Genomic DNA, 16,400 nt, shown 5'->3' with positions numbered 1-16,400 from the left:
TAGACAGAAATACACCATTCCTTTGACGCACTCAGACCAAGTTGAAAATTTGGAGAACTCCCGAGTGAAGGTGTTATTCAACCCTACTACACCAGTCGGAAACTGCCAATTTGACGCAGTTGCACATCAGCTGTCTCTTTTTGGCATTTACCGAACAGGACAACAGCTTCGCCAGGAAGCAGTGCAGCATATCTCAGAGTTGCCTTTCATTTACGACAGTTTCATTGTTGGAGACCCAGCAAGGTATGTAGAGGAAATGAAAGAAAATAGCACGTACGGAGATCACGTGACCCTTCTGGCGCTCTCAAGTCTGTTCAATGTGCAGTTCTTGGTCGTGTCAGCAGATGGTGCAAAATACTCTGTACTGGTGTCACCAGACTGGGAGTACTGCGACCAAACGTTTCTACTCTCACTCGGCTATTTTCCGGAGGGAAAGGGAGAACACTACGTCAGCATTGATCCTGGGCATCTGAAGGAACAGCTGCGTCGGGACGGTCGGGACGGTCGTCAGGGTCAGAGTGATGATGATCGTCAGGGTCAGAGTGATGATGGTCGTCAGGGTCAGAGTGATGATGGTCGTCAGGGTCAGAGTGATGATGATCGTCAGGGTCAGAGTGATGATGATCGTCAGGGTCAGAGTGATGATGATCGTCACGGTCAGAGTGATGATGGTCGTCAGGGTCAGAGTGATGATGGTCGTCAGGGTCAGAGTGATGATGATCGTCACGGTCAGAGTGATGATGGTCGTCAGGGTCAGAGTGATGATGATCGTCACGGTCAGAGTGATGATGGTCGTCAGGGTCAGAGTGATGATGGTCGTCACGGTCAGAGTGATGATGGTCGTCAGGGTCAGAGTGATGATGGTCGTCAGGGTCAGAGTGATGATGATCGTCACGGTCAGAGTGATGATGGTCGTCACGGTCAGAGTGATGATGGTCGTCAGGGTCAGAGTGATGATGATCGTCAGGGTCAGAGTGATGATGGTCGTCACGGTCAGAGTGATGATGGTCGTCAGGGTCAGAGTGATGATGATCGTCACGGTCAGAGTGATGATGGTCGTCACGGTCAGAGTGATGATGGTCGTCAGGGTCAGAGTGATGATGATCGTCAGGGTCAGAGTGATGATCAGGGTTCGACACTAGCGGGGGCGGGGGGCGGAACGCCCCAGAGTTTTGTGTTCCGCCCCAAACATTGCCGAAGCTTGGGGCCCACTCCGCCCCAGGATAAATTCCAACAATGACAAACCGAAAATTCTAATGCCAGCAGAGCCAATCACTAAAAATCGCCAGTCAAAGTCGTCACTGAAATTTGCGTTACGATCAATGCCGCAGTCAAGAAAAAAACACATTCAAATCGTCGAAGGACAATGTCGTAAGGGAAATAACTCCCAGATTGCGCTCTTTAGCGTGAGAGATAAGTATCGCCTTCAAATGCCAAACGCAAAATGTGGCGACACATCCCTGGTGTAAAAAGACATGGAAATGAAGATGAAGAACAGGGTGGAGAGAAACGAAAAAAGGAGACCGATGCAGCCAAAAGCGCGAAGCGCTGTCGTAATTTCAATGTCAAATGGTTGAAAGAATTTCCCTGGCTTCAGTACGATGAAGAAAAACAGACAATGCATTGCCGCACGTGAATACTGAGAGTGGGCCCCAGATTTTTTTTTTCCGCCCCAGCAATTTCCATCTCTGGGGCCAGTGTGGCCCCAGGCCAAATAAGTTAGTGTCGACCCCTGATGATGGTCGTCACGGTCAGAGTGATGATGGTCGTCAGGGTCAGAGTGATGATGGTCGTCAGGGTCAGAGTGATGATGGTCGTCAGGGTCAGAGTGATGATGGTCGTCACGGTCAGAGTGATGATGATCGTCAGGGTCAGAGTGATGATGATCGTCAGGGTCAGAGTGATGATGGTCGTCACGGTCAGAGTGATGATGGTCGTCAGGGTCAGAGTGATGATGGTCGTCAGGGTCAGAGTGATGATGGTCGTCAGGGTCAGAGTGATGATGGTCGTCACGGTCAGAGTGATGATGGTCGTCAGGGTCAGAGTGATGATGATCGTCACGGTCAGAGTGATGATGGTCGTCAGGGTCAGAGTGATGATGGTCGTCACGGTCAGAGTGATGATGGTCGTCAGGGTCAGAGTGATGATGATCGTCACGGTCAGAGTGATGATGGTCGTCAGGGTCAGAGTGATGATGATCGTCACGGTCAGAGTGATGATGGTCGTCAGGGTCAGAGTGATGATGGTCGTCACGGTCAGAGTGATGATGGTCGTCACGGTCAGAGTGATGATGGTCGTCACGGTCAGAGTGATGATGATCGTCAGGGTCAGAGTGATGATGGTCGTCACGGTCAGAGTGATGATGGTCGTCAGGATCAGAGTGATGATGGTCGTCAGGATCAGAGTGATGATGGTCGTCACGGTCAGAGTGATGATGGTCGTCAGGGTCAGAGTGATGATGATCGTCACGGTCAGAGTGATGATGGTCGTCAGGGTCAGAGTGATGATGGTCGTCACGGTCAGAGTGATGATGGTCGTCACGGTCAGAGTGATGATGGTCGTCAGGGTCAGAGTGATGATGATCGTCACGGTCAGAGTGATGATGGTCGTCAGGGTCAGAGTGATGATGATCGTCACGGTCAGAGTGATGATGGTCGTCAGGGTCAGAGTGATGATGGTCGTCACGGTCAGAGTGATGATGGTCGTCACGGTCAGAGTGATGATGGTCGTCAGGGTCAGAGTGATGATGATCGTCACGGTCAGAGTGATGATGGTCGTCACGGTCAGAGTGATGATGGTCGTCAGGGTCAGAGTGATGATGGTCGTCAGGGTCAGAGTGATGATGGTCGTCACGGTCAGAGTGATGATGGTCGTCACGGTCAGAGTGATGATGGTCGTCAGGGTCAGAGTGATGATGGTCGTCAGGGTCAGAGTGATGATGATCGTCACGGTCAGAGTGATGATGGTCGTCAGGGTCAGAGTCATGATGAACGTCAAGGTCAGAGTCATGATGATTATCAGGGTCATAGTCATGATGATCGTCAGGGTCAGAGTGATAATGATCGTCAAGGTCAGAGTGATGATGGTGGTCAAGGTCAGAGTGATGATGATTGTCAAGGTCTGAGTGTTCGTCGGGGTCCGTCTGATAGTCTACAAACTTGCCTTGATGACCAACACTAAGGTCATGATGTTGAATATCTCCCTCGGGAGATACAGAAGATGCTCATTCTTCATTTGCCCGTAAAGTCACCAGCCAGTCGCTATACCCTTGAGTTGGTCAACTCTTTTTTCAGGAACGTGGTTTCCAGTGTTCCGCTTCCTCGTATCTATATTAACACTACAGTTCTTTCTACGGTCCCGAATCATGTTAGTGTAAGGCGGCTGGTACAGGCAGCCGGCCGAGGGAGTGGCCTTGCACTTGAGATCAGAAGAAACCTGGCTAACCCAAGGTGGTATGATGCCTGGCTTTGGCTACAGCCTGACTCGTTCCAGTGGTATAGTCTGGTCAATGTCTGGTACAGATCGAGGCAATGGTGTTGATATTGACTACATTGAAGGTCTGGAATTGTCCAGGTCACAAGGAGCGCTAGGTCTGATACCATATTTTGTTCGGTACGTGAGGAAGAAAACTAATTCCAGTTAATGTCGGGTACATATATTCTCATATCATTGTACACTTAACTCATGCAATGCTTTTATTGATCTAAAGATCTCACAAAAAGTACCTAGAAGATGGATCAAATTATTTAAGTTAAATCGCATAAGTCTTGTTGACTTCCGTCTATCTCCATCCAAGGGATTGTCAAGTTCGAACATTCTTCTCGCTAATGAGTATTATCTAAAAAGCCGCCAAAACCCTTCCACACGCTTTGCTGACCAAACTGTCTTGTTTGTGAAGGAGTCCAGTATTAACCAGAAGTGATTTTCTAGAGTTGTTTTTGTTATGTGTTTTCAGGTTCAAACGAAAATAAAAGCAAAATGCAAACGTCACGTCATTTGATAAAGTTATATGCATTTTAACCTCTCTCTCTCTCTCTCTCTCTCTCTCTCTCTCTCTCTCTCTCTCTCTCTCTCTCTCTCTCTATCTCTCACACACACACACACACACACACACCTACACACACACACACACATACACACACACACACACACACTTACACACACTTTCGAATAGAAGATAAGCGCACGAACGGCCAACAACATGTGCCGGGACGACAATATGAGCCGCTGTCACAGGTCAGTTTTCGTCAGCCTGTTTCTTTCTGCGTGCGCCTTCCAAAGGAAGTTTATGGAAGGAAAACACGCCGCCTTTTCGTATTAGCTAAAGAAACAGGTACTGCCTTGACTTTACTTTCCTTCACTCTTTCCCATGCTCTCGAAGTAGCGGAGAAAGGTCAACATTGGTTTACATAATTTAATACATGGATAGTGTTAATAAAATTCTTGCAATGCAGCACACATTAATCAGGTTAGTCTATATTTTTGCTAAATATCAGTATCGTACTAAATGTATCACACACTGTTCAAGCTAGGTCATGTTACTTGCATCTCAGCACACTCTGATCACATGTCTATTGCTGCTGGATTTCAATTCTGTCACGGTAATCTAACGTGACTCCGCTGCTGCAAACGTTCTTCAAAATTTTCCTTTGGAGGACATCAAAACAAAAGGAATACACATAATGTGTATGAAGTTTTGACTTAGCTCGATGTCATTGAAAAGGTACTCGAGATGACTTGTAGCACTCGACTGGTCTAGAAGACCGCGCTCCTGGTTTGGTTCGTCACTCTTCTTCTCAAGACACCATCATCAAGTTAATAGCAGAAGTAGTCTGGTTACATCTCTCTCCACAATTACGGCAACATGAGGAAGAGGAAGATAAATGAATCATTGGACCGTGGGTTCCTGAAACAGATCAAAGGGCCATATGTGTTACCTACACAGCCTGTCTAAAAGACTTGGTTTGTTCATATTTTATTATCGTTCTCATTCTATTACTGTGTTTCGGAAAATGGGGATTTGGCAACAGCGCACATTCAAACGTACACAACTTGACAACAACACAATGTACATGACTGACACGATACACTCATCTCCGCCCAGATCCCGTGGAACGATTGTCGATGTAATAATCACAGTCACTTACCTTCAAAGAAGGGGAACGGCTTTTCTTCCAAGCGTTCTTCGTTCCGTGGACTTGCGGAAAAACGACCCTCTCGTGAAACGATTTTAGTTTACGTCAGTACACTTGGATACGTCACATGAATACGTCACTTGGCTACGTCGTGTAATGCGCGAGTAGTCTCGGTTGCCTATTCTATTCTTGACAGGTTCGCGCTTCAGAATATCGATTCATGACAGCCCCTTTCTTGAGAATGAATTTCCCAAATTTAGTCACTATATGAAGCGCGACTTAAATAATTTGCTCCATGGTTGTCACAACCCGGTATTTCTTACCTCCTTTCTTCTTCACAAAAACGATTGGAGCACTGTACGGTGAGTTTGCTGGTTCAATGACCCCGAGCTTCAACATCTCGTCGATCTCGTCTTCGACCGTTTTCACCATCGCATGAGGTATGGGTCTCGGTCGAACAAACACAGGTTTCTTCTCTGTAAGTTCGATTCTGCACTTCTCCAAGTTGGTAGTAATCGGTACATCAGTCAGATTCTTGGAGAATGCACTACAGATCGCTTTCGCCTCTTTTGTTCTTTCTCTACTCAATTCTTTACAGAAGTTCACGCTTGTGACATCTTCTGTACGAGTAGTTTCCAGCAGAGGAATCATCTTCTGAGTGTCTATTTGGAAGATATCATCGTTCATCGTATCATCTTCCTCGATGACTACGGCGATGTGTTCTTCTGCTTCTTCTTTTTTTTCGTCAATTCTGTTTCTGAGGTCGACAACGTATTCTGCTGACGTCTTCTGTTCACCTTCGACCGATTCATCAGTCCATGCACGACGCAGAACCTGCATGGGACTTCTGATGGTCTTGCCATACCGCATTTCAAAGGGTGAGAACCCCAGACTGTCTTGAGGTGCTTTCTTGGTTCTGCCTTTTGGCGCTGATCTTTGGCATGTGTCACACGAGAGACAGTAACGTTTTATGTCTCCGACCAAACCTGGCCACCAGAACTCACACCGGATTCTATCAGTGGTTTTCTTTTGCCCGAGATGACCTGTCATCGGGTGGTCGTGCCCAAAAGAAAGCACTTTGCTTCTCATTTCTTTGGGAACAACGACTTTACTAGATTCACTCCCGGTTTTGTCGAGGGTCGTCCTGTACAAGATTTCTTTCTTGTATACATATTTCACACCGTGGAATGATTCTCCTGAAACAACCATTTGGCGTACTTTTGCCAGTGTTTCATCATCATTCTGAGCCTTCTTGAGATCTTGCGGGGAATACATCTTGTGTGTATTTCTGTCATCATGCCTAGTTCCCGGCACAGGTTTCTCATTCCGTTTTTTTTTTTCTTCTCTTGCTTCCGTGTACTGACCGCCGCGTTGGTCTCACCTTGATACCAACTCGGGTCACGTACTGGAAACAAAGGGGTCTTCCTCTTGTTCTGGCCTACACCATACCATTTACCTATGAGGACAGGATAAATGGGATCATCGAGTATGACCACTTCGGTTTTGGCATCAAAATACGGACAGTCAATGTGGGCCACAGCCGTGGGACACAATTTCCGTGTTTTCTTCTCTGCTAGCGTAGTTTCTTTTTTCTTTGCCAAGTACCTTTCTTCAGGTATAAGGTCGGCCCTGACCATAATACCTGAGCACCCGGAATCGCGTAATGCTTTTACGATTCGGCCGTCTAATTTGATGAACACTTCCTCTTTGAAATCCTTCTTTTTGCACGACTTGCACAGCTTGTCAAGATGTACGGGGATTTCTTGTCCATCAAATTCATTTCGAACATGAACTGCGTGAACGCTTTCTCCCTTATTGGGACAAAATCGCGACAGGTGCCCTTTGCCCTTGCAAAAAAAACAACAGCCTGTGGCTTTCAGTCTTTGTTTTTCATCATCGCTCACGTATTTATGTTCTTTCTGTGACGATTTCTCTTTCGCGTCACTTTCGACGACATTCGAACTTTTCGTGTTCGAAAACGCGCTGCCGCTAGAATGGTTTTGGTGAGATTGCCGTGGCCTGATGTTCGAACGTGATTGTTCGTACTCCGTGGCAATTTCGCCCATTTCTTTCGCAGACTTCGGTTTCCGATCAAGTACGTGCAACATCACTTCGGTAGGGAAGGTGTTCTCTAATTGTTCTCTGAGAACTAGATCCTTCAGATCTGCCACATGTTCATCGCACTTGGCTAACTCGATCCATTTATCGAGGATGCGCTCAAGTTTGGTGACATGTTCTTTGTACGTGTCAGATGGGTTTCGCTTTAGCTGACGGAATTTCTTCCGATATTGATCTGCTGTCAGTTGAAATCCATCATACAACGCATTCTTCAAAGTGTTGTAGTTGCGCGCGTCTTCGAAACTGAGTTTTGCATAAATGGTTCTTGCCTTTCCTTTCAGGAAATACACCATTCTCGTAGCTTTGCGTTCGTCGTCGAGATGACAGTCGGTTGCATAATGTTCAAATTGTGCAAACCAACTCTCGATGTCGTCTTTGTCATCAAGAAAAGGGATTTTTGGGATAAAGTCGTCATCCCCACGACGCCTCGACGCGTTATTGTTGGCGTTGTCTCGGCGTGCTTCCGTTTGTATCCTCAACTGTTCTAGCTGAAACGCGCGATCGGCTTCTCGTTCACGTGCGCGTTCGAGAACTTCACGTTCACGTTCACGTTCGTCTCGTGCGCGTTCTTCACGTTCACGTTCGCGTTCGTGAGCTTCTCGTTCCTCTCGTGCGCGTTCTTCAGCTACAAACTCACGCAAGTCTTTGCCTTCGAGTCCTAACTCTCGTCCTATCGCCAAAAGTTCGCGAGTCCACTCTAATCCGGATTTTTCAGGGTGGATCGGACCTGCACGTTCATTACTCGCAGCGGATACATAAGTCGTTACACGCGCGCCTAACGTCTGAGAATCATTATCGCTCGATTCTCCTTGGGTGTTGACATATGTGTCACCACCTTCAACATCTGAGACTACTGCCTCGGCCGTATTCTGGTTCTGCGGGTCAGCGTTCATTTTTGCTATATGCGCCCTAGTACTCGGGTGTTTGGATGTTTGCATATCCTTTACGTTAACTCACACACAGATATTCACTGAATCAAACTGCAAATACGTGATGCTCGGTTGAAAAACCGATTTGACTAAACTGCTTTTCACACACTATTTACTAGAGAGAGAAAACTCCCCCACTATAGAATGAAGTGTTACTTTAGTGAAGCTCACTTTGCTACTTGAATTCATGAACGTTCAACGTTACCTCGGTAAACGTTACGTGTCCCAATGACACGATTTCTCTGAACCATTCTAATATCCTTTTACAACCACGGATACCTAACACTAGAATTTATGGTTCTTCTGGTATATGTCAAACAATATACCGTTCTATCGAGTGAACTTCATTTTAATATCTCATCGGCGCTCCATCAACGGGGACCTTTCGCCTATATTAATATCAACTCGATTCTATCGCACAGTAAGTCGAAATAAGATTCTTCAATTATCTACTGCTGTATAGACAATAATCTAATTTTCCTAACCCTTACTCTTGGCGTTGTGAAGTGTGACTGTCTGCAGAATCAACTTCACTTCCACGGTCCTTCTGGACGAAGATGAGTGCTATCCCTCGTATATAACCCAATTCGCCCACCAACCTCCCACGGCGACCAACAATATTATAATTTTGTCGACTAAGGGACACAGGATGGCCTGACAGGGTGTTAGTCCACTGTCTTCTGTTATAGCCTTTTGTTTAGCACAGCCAAATAGGGGGAACTAAACTACTATAACATTAGTGCTTTACGTGAATTATTATAGTGACGTCAAAGCCTTGCGTCACTCTTCATTTGGATTATTCCCGTGTGCTGAAGCACACACGTCAGACTCTGTTATCGTTAAATGATGAACTAACTATAAACATGAATAAATACAAAAGTTGATTTATACGATGATGAACATGAACGGACGAACACACAAACGAAAAACGAATAGGGAATTTGTTTGAAGAAAATTTGTTTGGGGAAGCCAAATTGAAATTACGAGTTACAAAATCCCGGACGAAGCCCCCATATGTCACAGGTCAGTTTTCGTCAGCCTGTTTCTTTCTGCGTGCGCCTTCCAAAGGAAGTTTATGGAAGGAAAACACGCCGCCTTTTCGTATTAGCTAAAGAAACAGGTACTGCCTTGACTTTACTTTCCTTCACTCTTTCCCATGCTCTCGAAGTAGCGGAGAAAGGTCAACATTGGTTTACATAATTTAATACATGGATAGTGTTAATAAAATTCTTGCAATGCAGCACACATTAATCAGGTTAGTCTATATTTTTGCTAAATATCAGTATCGTACTAAATGTATCACACACTGTTCAAGCTAGGTCATGTTACTTGCATCTCAGCACACTCTGATCACATGTCTATTGCTGCTGGATTTCAATTCTGTCACGGTAATCTAACGTGACTCCGCTGCTGCAAACGTTCTTCAAAATTTTCCTTTGGAGGACATCAAAACAAAAGGAATACACATAATGTTTATGAAGTTTTGACTTAGCTCGATGTCATTGAAAAGGTACTCGAGATGACTTGTAGCACTCGACTGGTCTAGAAGACCGCGCTCCTGGTTTGGTTCGTCACTCTTCTTCTCAAGACACCATCATCAAGTTAATAGCAGAAGTAGTCTGGTTACATCTCTCTCCACAATTACGGCAACATGAGGAAGAGGAAGATAAATGAATCATTGGACCGTGGGTTCCTGAAACAGATCAAAGGGCCATATGTGTTACCTACACAGCCTGTCTAAAAGACTTGGTTTGTTCATATTTTATTATCGTTCTCATTCTATTACTGTGTTTCGGAAAATGGGGATTTGGCAACAGCGCACATTCAAACGTACACAACTTGACAACAACACAATGTACATGACTGACACGATACACTCATCTCCGCCCAGATCCCGTGGAACGATTGTCGATGTAATAATCACAGTCACTTACCTTCAAAGAAGGGGAACGGCTTTTCTTCCAAGCGTTCTTCGTTCCGTGGACTTGCGGAAAAACGACCCTCTCGTGAAACGATTTTAGTTTACGTCAGTACACTTGGATACGTCACATGAATACGTCACTTGGCTACGTCGTGTAATGCGCGAGTAGTCTCGGTTGCCTATTCTATTCTTGACAGGTTCGCGCTTCAGAATATCGATTCATGACAGCCGCCAAGGTCGCTTTTTTTATTGTCGCCGGCGACAATATGTGCAGGGGCGACAATATGTAGAGGTTACACGCCGAGTCTCAGTGATTATTAAAAATAATCGTCGAAGTTAGCGGATCATGAAAAATGCGAGCTGGGTCATTATCGAAAAATAACTACCTTTACAAGTTTACAGAGGGGGGAATAAGTGCCGTAACAGGTGTGCAAACGGCACATATTGTCGTCCCTGCACATATTGTCGCCGGCGACAATATATGCAAGGGCGACATGTGCCGTAACGTTAACAGGTGTGCAAGTTTCTGTTGGTGTCGTGTCTGTGTGTGAATTAAGAGGAGATGAATCATTACCACCCCCTTGTATCGGTGGACGATTTAAAAAAACAAACAACCTTGGAACTCTCTTTTCCATTTGTAATGATGTATGGTCCTGCTCCGGATTTGCCAGGAATCGACTGTTCGGTACTAGTCCCGAAATTCGACTCCAGCCCCACCCCCCCTTCCCCCCTCCCCCCCCCCCCCCCCCCCCCCCCCCCCCCCCGTACAACCCGCCACCCAGGCTTTTCATCAAGCAAAAAAAGGTCTGCACGGATTTGATCATCTCAGTGTGTCTCTCCATACATCTCCCTCTCAAGTCCCCCCTCTCCCCTCTCTCTTAATTTTCTCTTACTCCCCCTTTCACTCTCTGACACGGCGAATAAAAATCTTCAGATGTGTTTTTTTTTTATGCGTCTCCTTCCGATTTCGTAGTTCAAAGTACGCTTATGAAAAACTCCTTTGTAGGCAAAAAACTACTGGTGCATCAGAAAAGAACTGATGATTCATCTGGTGAACAGTTGAGTCACCGCAATGAACGGGGTTTTTTTTTTCGCCGATGTTCTGTATTGAAAAGAAATAGCAACCGAGAGCAAAAAATACCGAGGTGGCATAAAGCCCAAGTCAAGGTTTTGCTTCTGCTAAACAAGAAAAAAATAAAACTAAAAAAAAAATGGCGTACAAAGAGAAGAACGTTCTAATAAATCTTCCTATAAAGTGAATACACGTTTGCAGCCCGGGGCAGGCAGCAGAAAAGGTCGACGAGAAAGGGTTTTCTTGATGCTTAACACTGAACACGAAATGACCCCGTGTGTGTCATGGGGCTGGGGGGAGATGGAAGAGGGTGGGAGTCAAAGAGCTAACAGAGAGAGAGAGGGGGAGAGAGGGGGGGAGTCATCGAAGGAGAGAATAAGAGAGAGAGGGGGGAGGTGAGAGAGGGGAGAGGGGTCCGCGAGAAAGAGAGAGAGAGAGAGAGAGAGAGAGAGAGAGAGAGAGAGAGAGAGAGAGAGAGAGAGAGAGAGAGAGAGAATTGAATTGAATTGAATTGAATTGAATTGAATTGAAATTTATTTTACGAGGGTGACAGAATAAGCAATGTATACATGCTTGTTTTCATCCGGCCCTTGCCCATTGAGGGGTAACAAACAAGAAGAAATAAAAGATAAGTTTAACTATAGTACAAATGACATATTTACATAATTAACATGTTAAACAACCAATAAGACATTTTAAGATGCATTGTGATTCTTTAGCAATGCTTGAAAATTATATATAACAGAGAAAAAAAAATCCTTCATGAATTATATATAATCATGTTTTTCCAATATAATCAGAGAGTACAGTTATATTTAGTAGAGAGAGAGAGAGAGAGAGAGAGAGAGAGAGAGAGAGAGAGAGAGAGAGAGAGAGAGAGAGAGAGAGAGAGAGAGAGAGAGAGAGAGAGAGACATACAGACAGACAGATAGACGCAGGATAAAACAAATCATTAACTCTGTGTGTGTGTCGGTGTGGAATAGGGGAGGGGGGGGGGGGGGCGATGAAAAATCATCGTCTAGCACATAGCTTTTGCCTTTGCCACTTTCTATTCTTTTCTTTATGATTTACACAGTCTATTTTATTTCGCTTACATAGTAGATAGGAATCATTGTAATTCAAGACACAATCTTCACTTCAGACGAGAAGCTGCACTGAAAATGAATAACCATTAACAAAAAAGGAAATCAAAACTTGACTAAATGAAAACAAGTCGCGTAAGGCGAAATTACTACATTTAGTCAAGCTGTGGAACTCACAGAATGAAACTGAACGCACTGCATTTTGTCACAATGACCGTAGTCCGCCGCTCGTGCAAAATGCAGTGAAACTGACGAGCCTGTTTAGCGCGGTAGTGGTTTCGCTGTGCTGCATGGCACGCTTTTCTGAAACCTCTCTTCGTTTTAACTTTCTGAGCGTGTTTTTAATCCAAACATATCATATCTATATGTTTTTGAAATCAGGAACCGACAGGGAATAAGATTACATTGTTTTTAAATCGATTTCGGAAATTTAATTTTGATCATAATTTTTATATTTTTAATTTTCAGAGCTTGTTTTTAATCCGAATATAACATATCTATGTTTTTGGAATCAAAAAATGATGAAGAATAAGATGAACGTAAATTTGGGTCGTTTTATATATAAAAAATTAATTACAATTTTCAGATTTTTAATGACCAAAGTCATCAATTAATTTTTAAGCCACCAAACTGAAATGCAATACCAAAGTCCGGCCTTTGTCGAAGATTTCTTTACAAAAATTTCAATCAATTTGATTGAAAAATGAGTGTGACAGTGCCGCCTCAACTTTTACAAACAGCCGGATATGACGTCATCAAAGACATTTATCAAAAAAATGAAAAAAACGTTCTGGGGATATTATACCCAGGAACTATCATGTAAAATGTCATACAGATCGGTCCAGTAGTTTAGTCTGAGTCGCTCTACACACACGTACACACACAGACACACACAGACACACACACACACACACACACACACACACACACACACACACACACACACACACATACACACACACACACACACACCACGGCCCTCGTCTGGATTCCCCCTCTATGTTAAAACATTTAGTCAAAACTTGACTAAATGTAAAAAAGAACCTTCTCATCGTCTTGCAGTATCGGAGAGATTCCAAAGAAAAATCAGCCGAGAACAGAAAAATCAAACCCGAAACGAGCTAGAGGCGAAAAGCCACACACACTTAGTACGAGAAAGGAAGAGGGTGGATGAGGATGGGGGGGGTGAGATCGAAGGAACAAGGAAAAGTATGACGGCTTACTTGTGCCAAAACCTAGGGTTATCGTTTTCACGTGAAAATTAGTAATTAACAGTGTTAATTACTAATTTTCATTTTTGCCTCGTTTTCGGTCACAGTAGTCGGATTTTAAGAGTCCGCACTGAGAGGCTTCAACGCCCGGCAAACATCACTCTCACACTATTTCTAAAATATCTTTTAATAGAAGGCCTTATCGAGCAAGTAATTCGACGGGAAGATGCATGTCACTGTTTTCTGCAATAGCGCTATCCTAAACGTTGTTTTGGGTATCTTAGAAAAGAATAATCGACCCTGAAAACTTTCGAAACGAAGCTGTTCGTAGCAGACGGACTTTTGATCGGCTGTGGTCTCACACTTTCACAGATATCTTTCAATATAATTCCTTATTCGACAAGTTGTCAGGCAGACAGCTGTACTTCATATTTGTTTCCACTACCACACTCATACATTTGCTTAAAAGTGTATTAGGGAAGGACAATCGATCCGAAAATGTTCGAACCGAGAGAGGAAAAATGGCGGCCGGTCGGACATGTGCAAAAGGTCCGACGACTAGCAGACGGATCTCTTCATCGAGACTCACTGACACACTTTCACAAATATCTTTCGATAGAATTCGTTATTCAACAAGTTTTTGGACAGACAGTTGTATGTCACGGTTATCTACACATGCGCTCAGCTCTTAGTGTTAATTTACATCTAATTAAAGAACTATGGACCAGAAAAGTTTCGAATCGAAGGATGTTTTGCTCTGGCAGGTGAAACAGTCGCGCATGCGCATTGAGCCCCCACAGTCACGAGGTACAAGAAAATTAGTAATTAACGCGTGAAAATTACTAATTTTTAGTTTTGGCACTAGTAAGCCGTCAGGAAGCGAGCCAAAACTGAAAATTAGACATTAACACTTGAAAATTAGTTATTAACACTAGAAAATTAGTAATTAACACGTGAAAATTATTAATTTTCCCGTCAGAATTGTAATTTTCTCATGAAAATTAGTAACTTTCACGGGTTAATTACTAATTTTTAGTTTTGGCGCTAGTAAGCCGTCATAGAAAAGAAGAAACAATCAGGAGGGAAGGGGGGAAAGAGCGGGAGTATAGAGGGAAGGAGGATTATTTCCGTGTCTTCGTTTTGTGTGGCTGTCAGTCTGCCTGTCTGACGAATTGACCAGCTGGCTGTCTGTCTCATTGTTTGTTCCAGTGTCTGTCTATCTAGTTGTCTGTCTGTCTGTCTCTGCCTGTCTCTGTGTGTCTTTCTCTTTGCCTATCTCTGTCTCACTGTCTGCATGTGTGTGTGTGTCAGTGTGTGTGTGTGTGTGTGTGTGTCTCTCTCTCTCTCTCTCTCTCTCTCTCTCTCTCTCTCTCACTATCTCTCTCTCTGCGTCTGTGTCTCTCTCTGTCTCTCTATATGTCTGTCTGTCTGTGTCTGTCTGTCTGTGTCTGTCTGTCTGTGTCTATCTGTCTGTGTCTGTCTGTCTCTCTGTCTCTCTCTCTCTCTCTGACGTTGAAAATCAGACACCTGTAAACGGCAGGACTGCGACCGTTCGGATAGGCCAGGCATTGTCTTCCAGTGTTTTGTTCGAAACTGAGACACCCGTCCGGGGACCCCAGACAAGGAGTAAATGTAGGCAAACTCAACTCACTGATAGTTTTACTGATCGTTCGACAAAATCTGCATCAAAACACCCTAAGAGGATCAGTCAGTTAGCAGCGAGCACTGCAGACAACAATAGCAGCTAGGAATTCGGCCCTGCACATGTCACAGTCAATACCTTCAGTTCTCTTTCGTTTCTTACCTGTATACAATATTGAAGGGCTTGTTAATTTGTATCAACCAGGTAGTATTTCGTACATTGCTCAGTTCCTTATAACCGTTTCCCTTTGCATGATGTCTTCCTGTCACCTGGCGTTAGACTCTCTAGTGCCACAACGTATAGAATGTCAGGCGGCGTAGTGATGTTGATCAGGAAAACGTGTTGTGCGTTTATCAAACAGGTCAAAGTTGATATCGACAATTGTTTGGTTTTCAAACTTTCGAAAACGCTCACTGGCTTGCCCACTGACTCCCTTTTGATGGTAATGTACAGTGACACTGAAATATATAATGGGTTGCAGTTATTGGAGCAATGTATTTGTGATGTTGTGGAAGAGCATGGAGAACTACCGTTGATCATATGCGGTGATTTAAACGCCAGAACAGGGAACAACAATGCGAGGCCATTATCTCTATCTGCCTTTGAGACTGATATCGAGGGCTCAGAAGAAACAACGGAAGAAGAGACCATTTTTCACCGTGCTTCAAAGGACAATGTTGTGAATAGTTTTGGGCGTCGTTTGCTGTCTTTATGTGAATCATTTGAGTTGACAATCTTAAATGGCCATCTGTCCGGAGACGAATATGGTGACTTCACATTTATTGGTCATAACGGATCAAGTGTTATAGATTATTTTATTGTGTCAAGATGTGTTTTTTCTTTGGCTTCCCAGATTCATGTGGTATCTAAAGTAGACTCTAAGCACATGCCAGTGGAAATTAGATTAACACTTGCAACGCATAATGACCAACAGGAAGGCAGTTGTGAACTGGCAAAGTCTAAAATTACAAAATATGTGTGGAGCCATGATAGACTACATGGGTATATTGCAGCATTTTCTGTTATCCTGCTCATGGAAAAAGCATTTGACTTTGTTGATATGGATATTGAAACTGCACTCACACAATTTAATGCTGCGATTTTCGAGGCAGGTCAGAGCATGCAGAACACCATGTCAGTGGGCGGTGACAGACACAACAAGTGGTTTGATGGTGAGTGCTGGGAGAGACGGCGTGAAGTAAGGCATCTGTTAAGAATGTATAAACATGAGAGTGATGTACTTAAAGCTGCCCAACTTCGCTTACATTATTCGGAGCAACGGCGAAAGTA

The 16,400-nt window shown here is 44.2% G+C and overlaps 2 protein-coding genes across 2 annotated transcripts; one reads left to right on the top strand and one right to left on the bottom strand.

The window, feature by feature from the left end:
• Nucleotides 1-256: 256 nt before the first annotated feature.
• Nucleotides 257-1,723, top strand: LOC138957039 (antho-RFamide neuropeptides type 2-like). Its single transcript, XM_070328212.1, has 2 exons — nucleotides 257-1,112; nucleotides 1,677-1,723. Exons 1-2 carry the CDS (start codon nucleotides 257-259, stop codon nucleotides 1,721-1,723), a joined length of 903 nt encoding a protein of 300 aa, XP_070184313.1.
• On the bottom strand, nucleotides 1,720-3,009 carry LOC138957038 (mucin-3A-like). The gene has a single exon (XM_070328211.1). The coding sequence runs from the start codon at nucleotides 3,007-3,009 to the stop codon at nucleotides 1,720-1,722; it is 1,290 nt and encodes a 429-aa protein (XP_070184312.1).
• Between the last annotated feature and the right edge of the window lie 13,391 nt (nucleotides 3,010-16,400).

This window comes from Littorina saxatilis, unplaced genomic scaffold (genome assembly GCF_037325665.1).
Source record: "Littorina saxatilis isolate snail1 unplaced genomic scaffold, US_GU_Lsax_2.0 scaffold_790, whole genome shotgun sequence".
In the NCBI taxonomy this organism is placed as follows: Eukaryota; Metazoa; Mollusca; class Gastropoda; order Littorinimorpha; family Littorinidae; genus Littorina; species Littorina saxatilis.
Note: the sequence above shows the minus strand (reverse complement) of the source record. Positions and strands in the feature narration are given on the sequence as shown.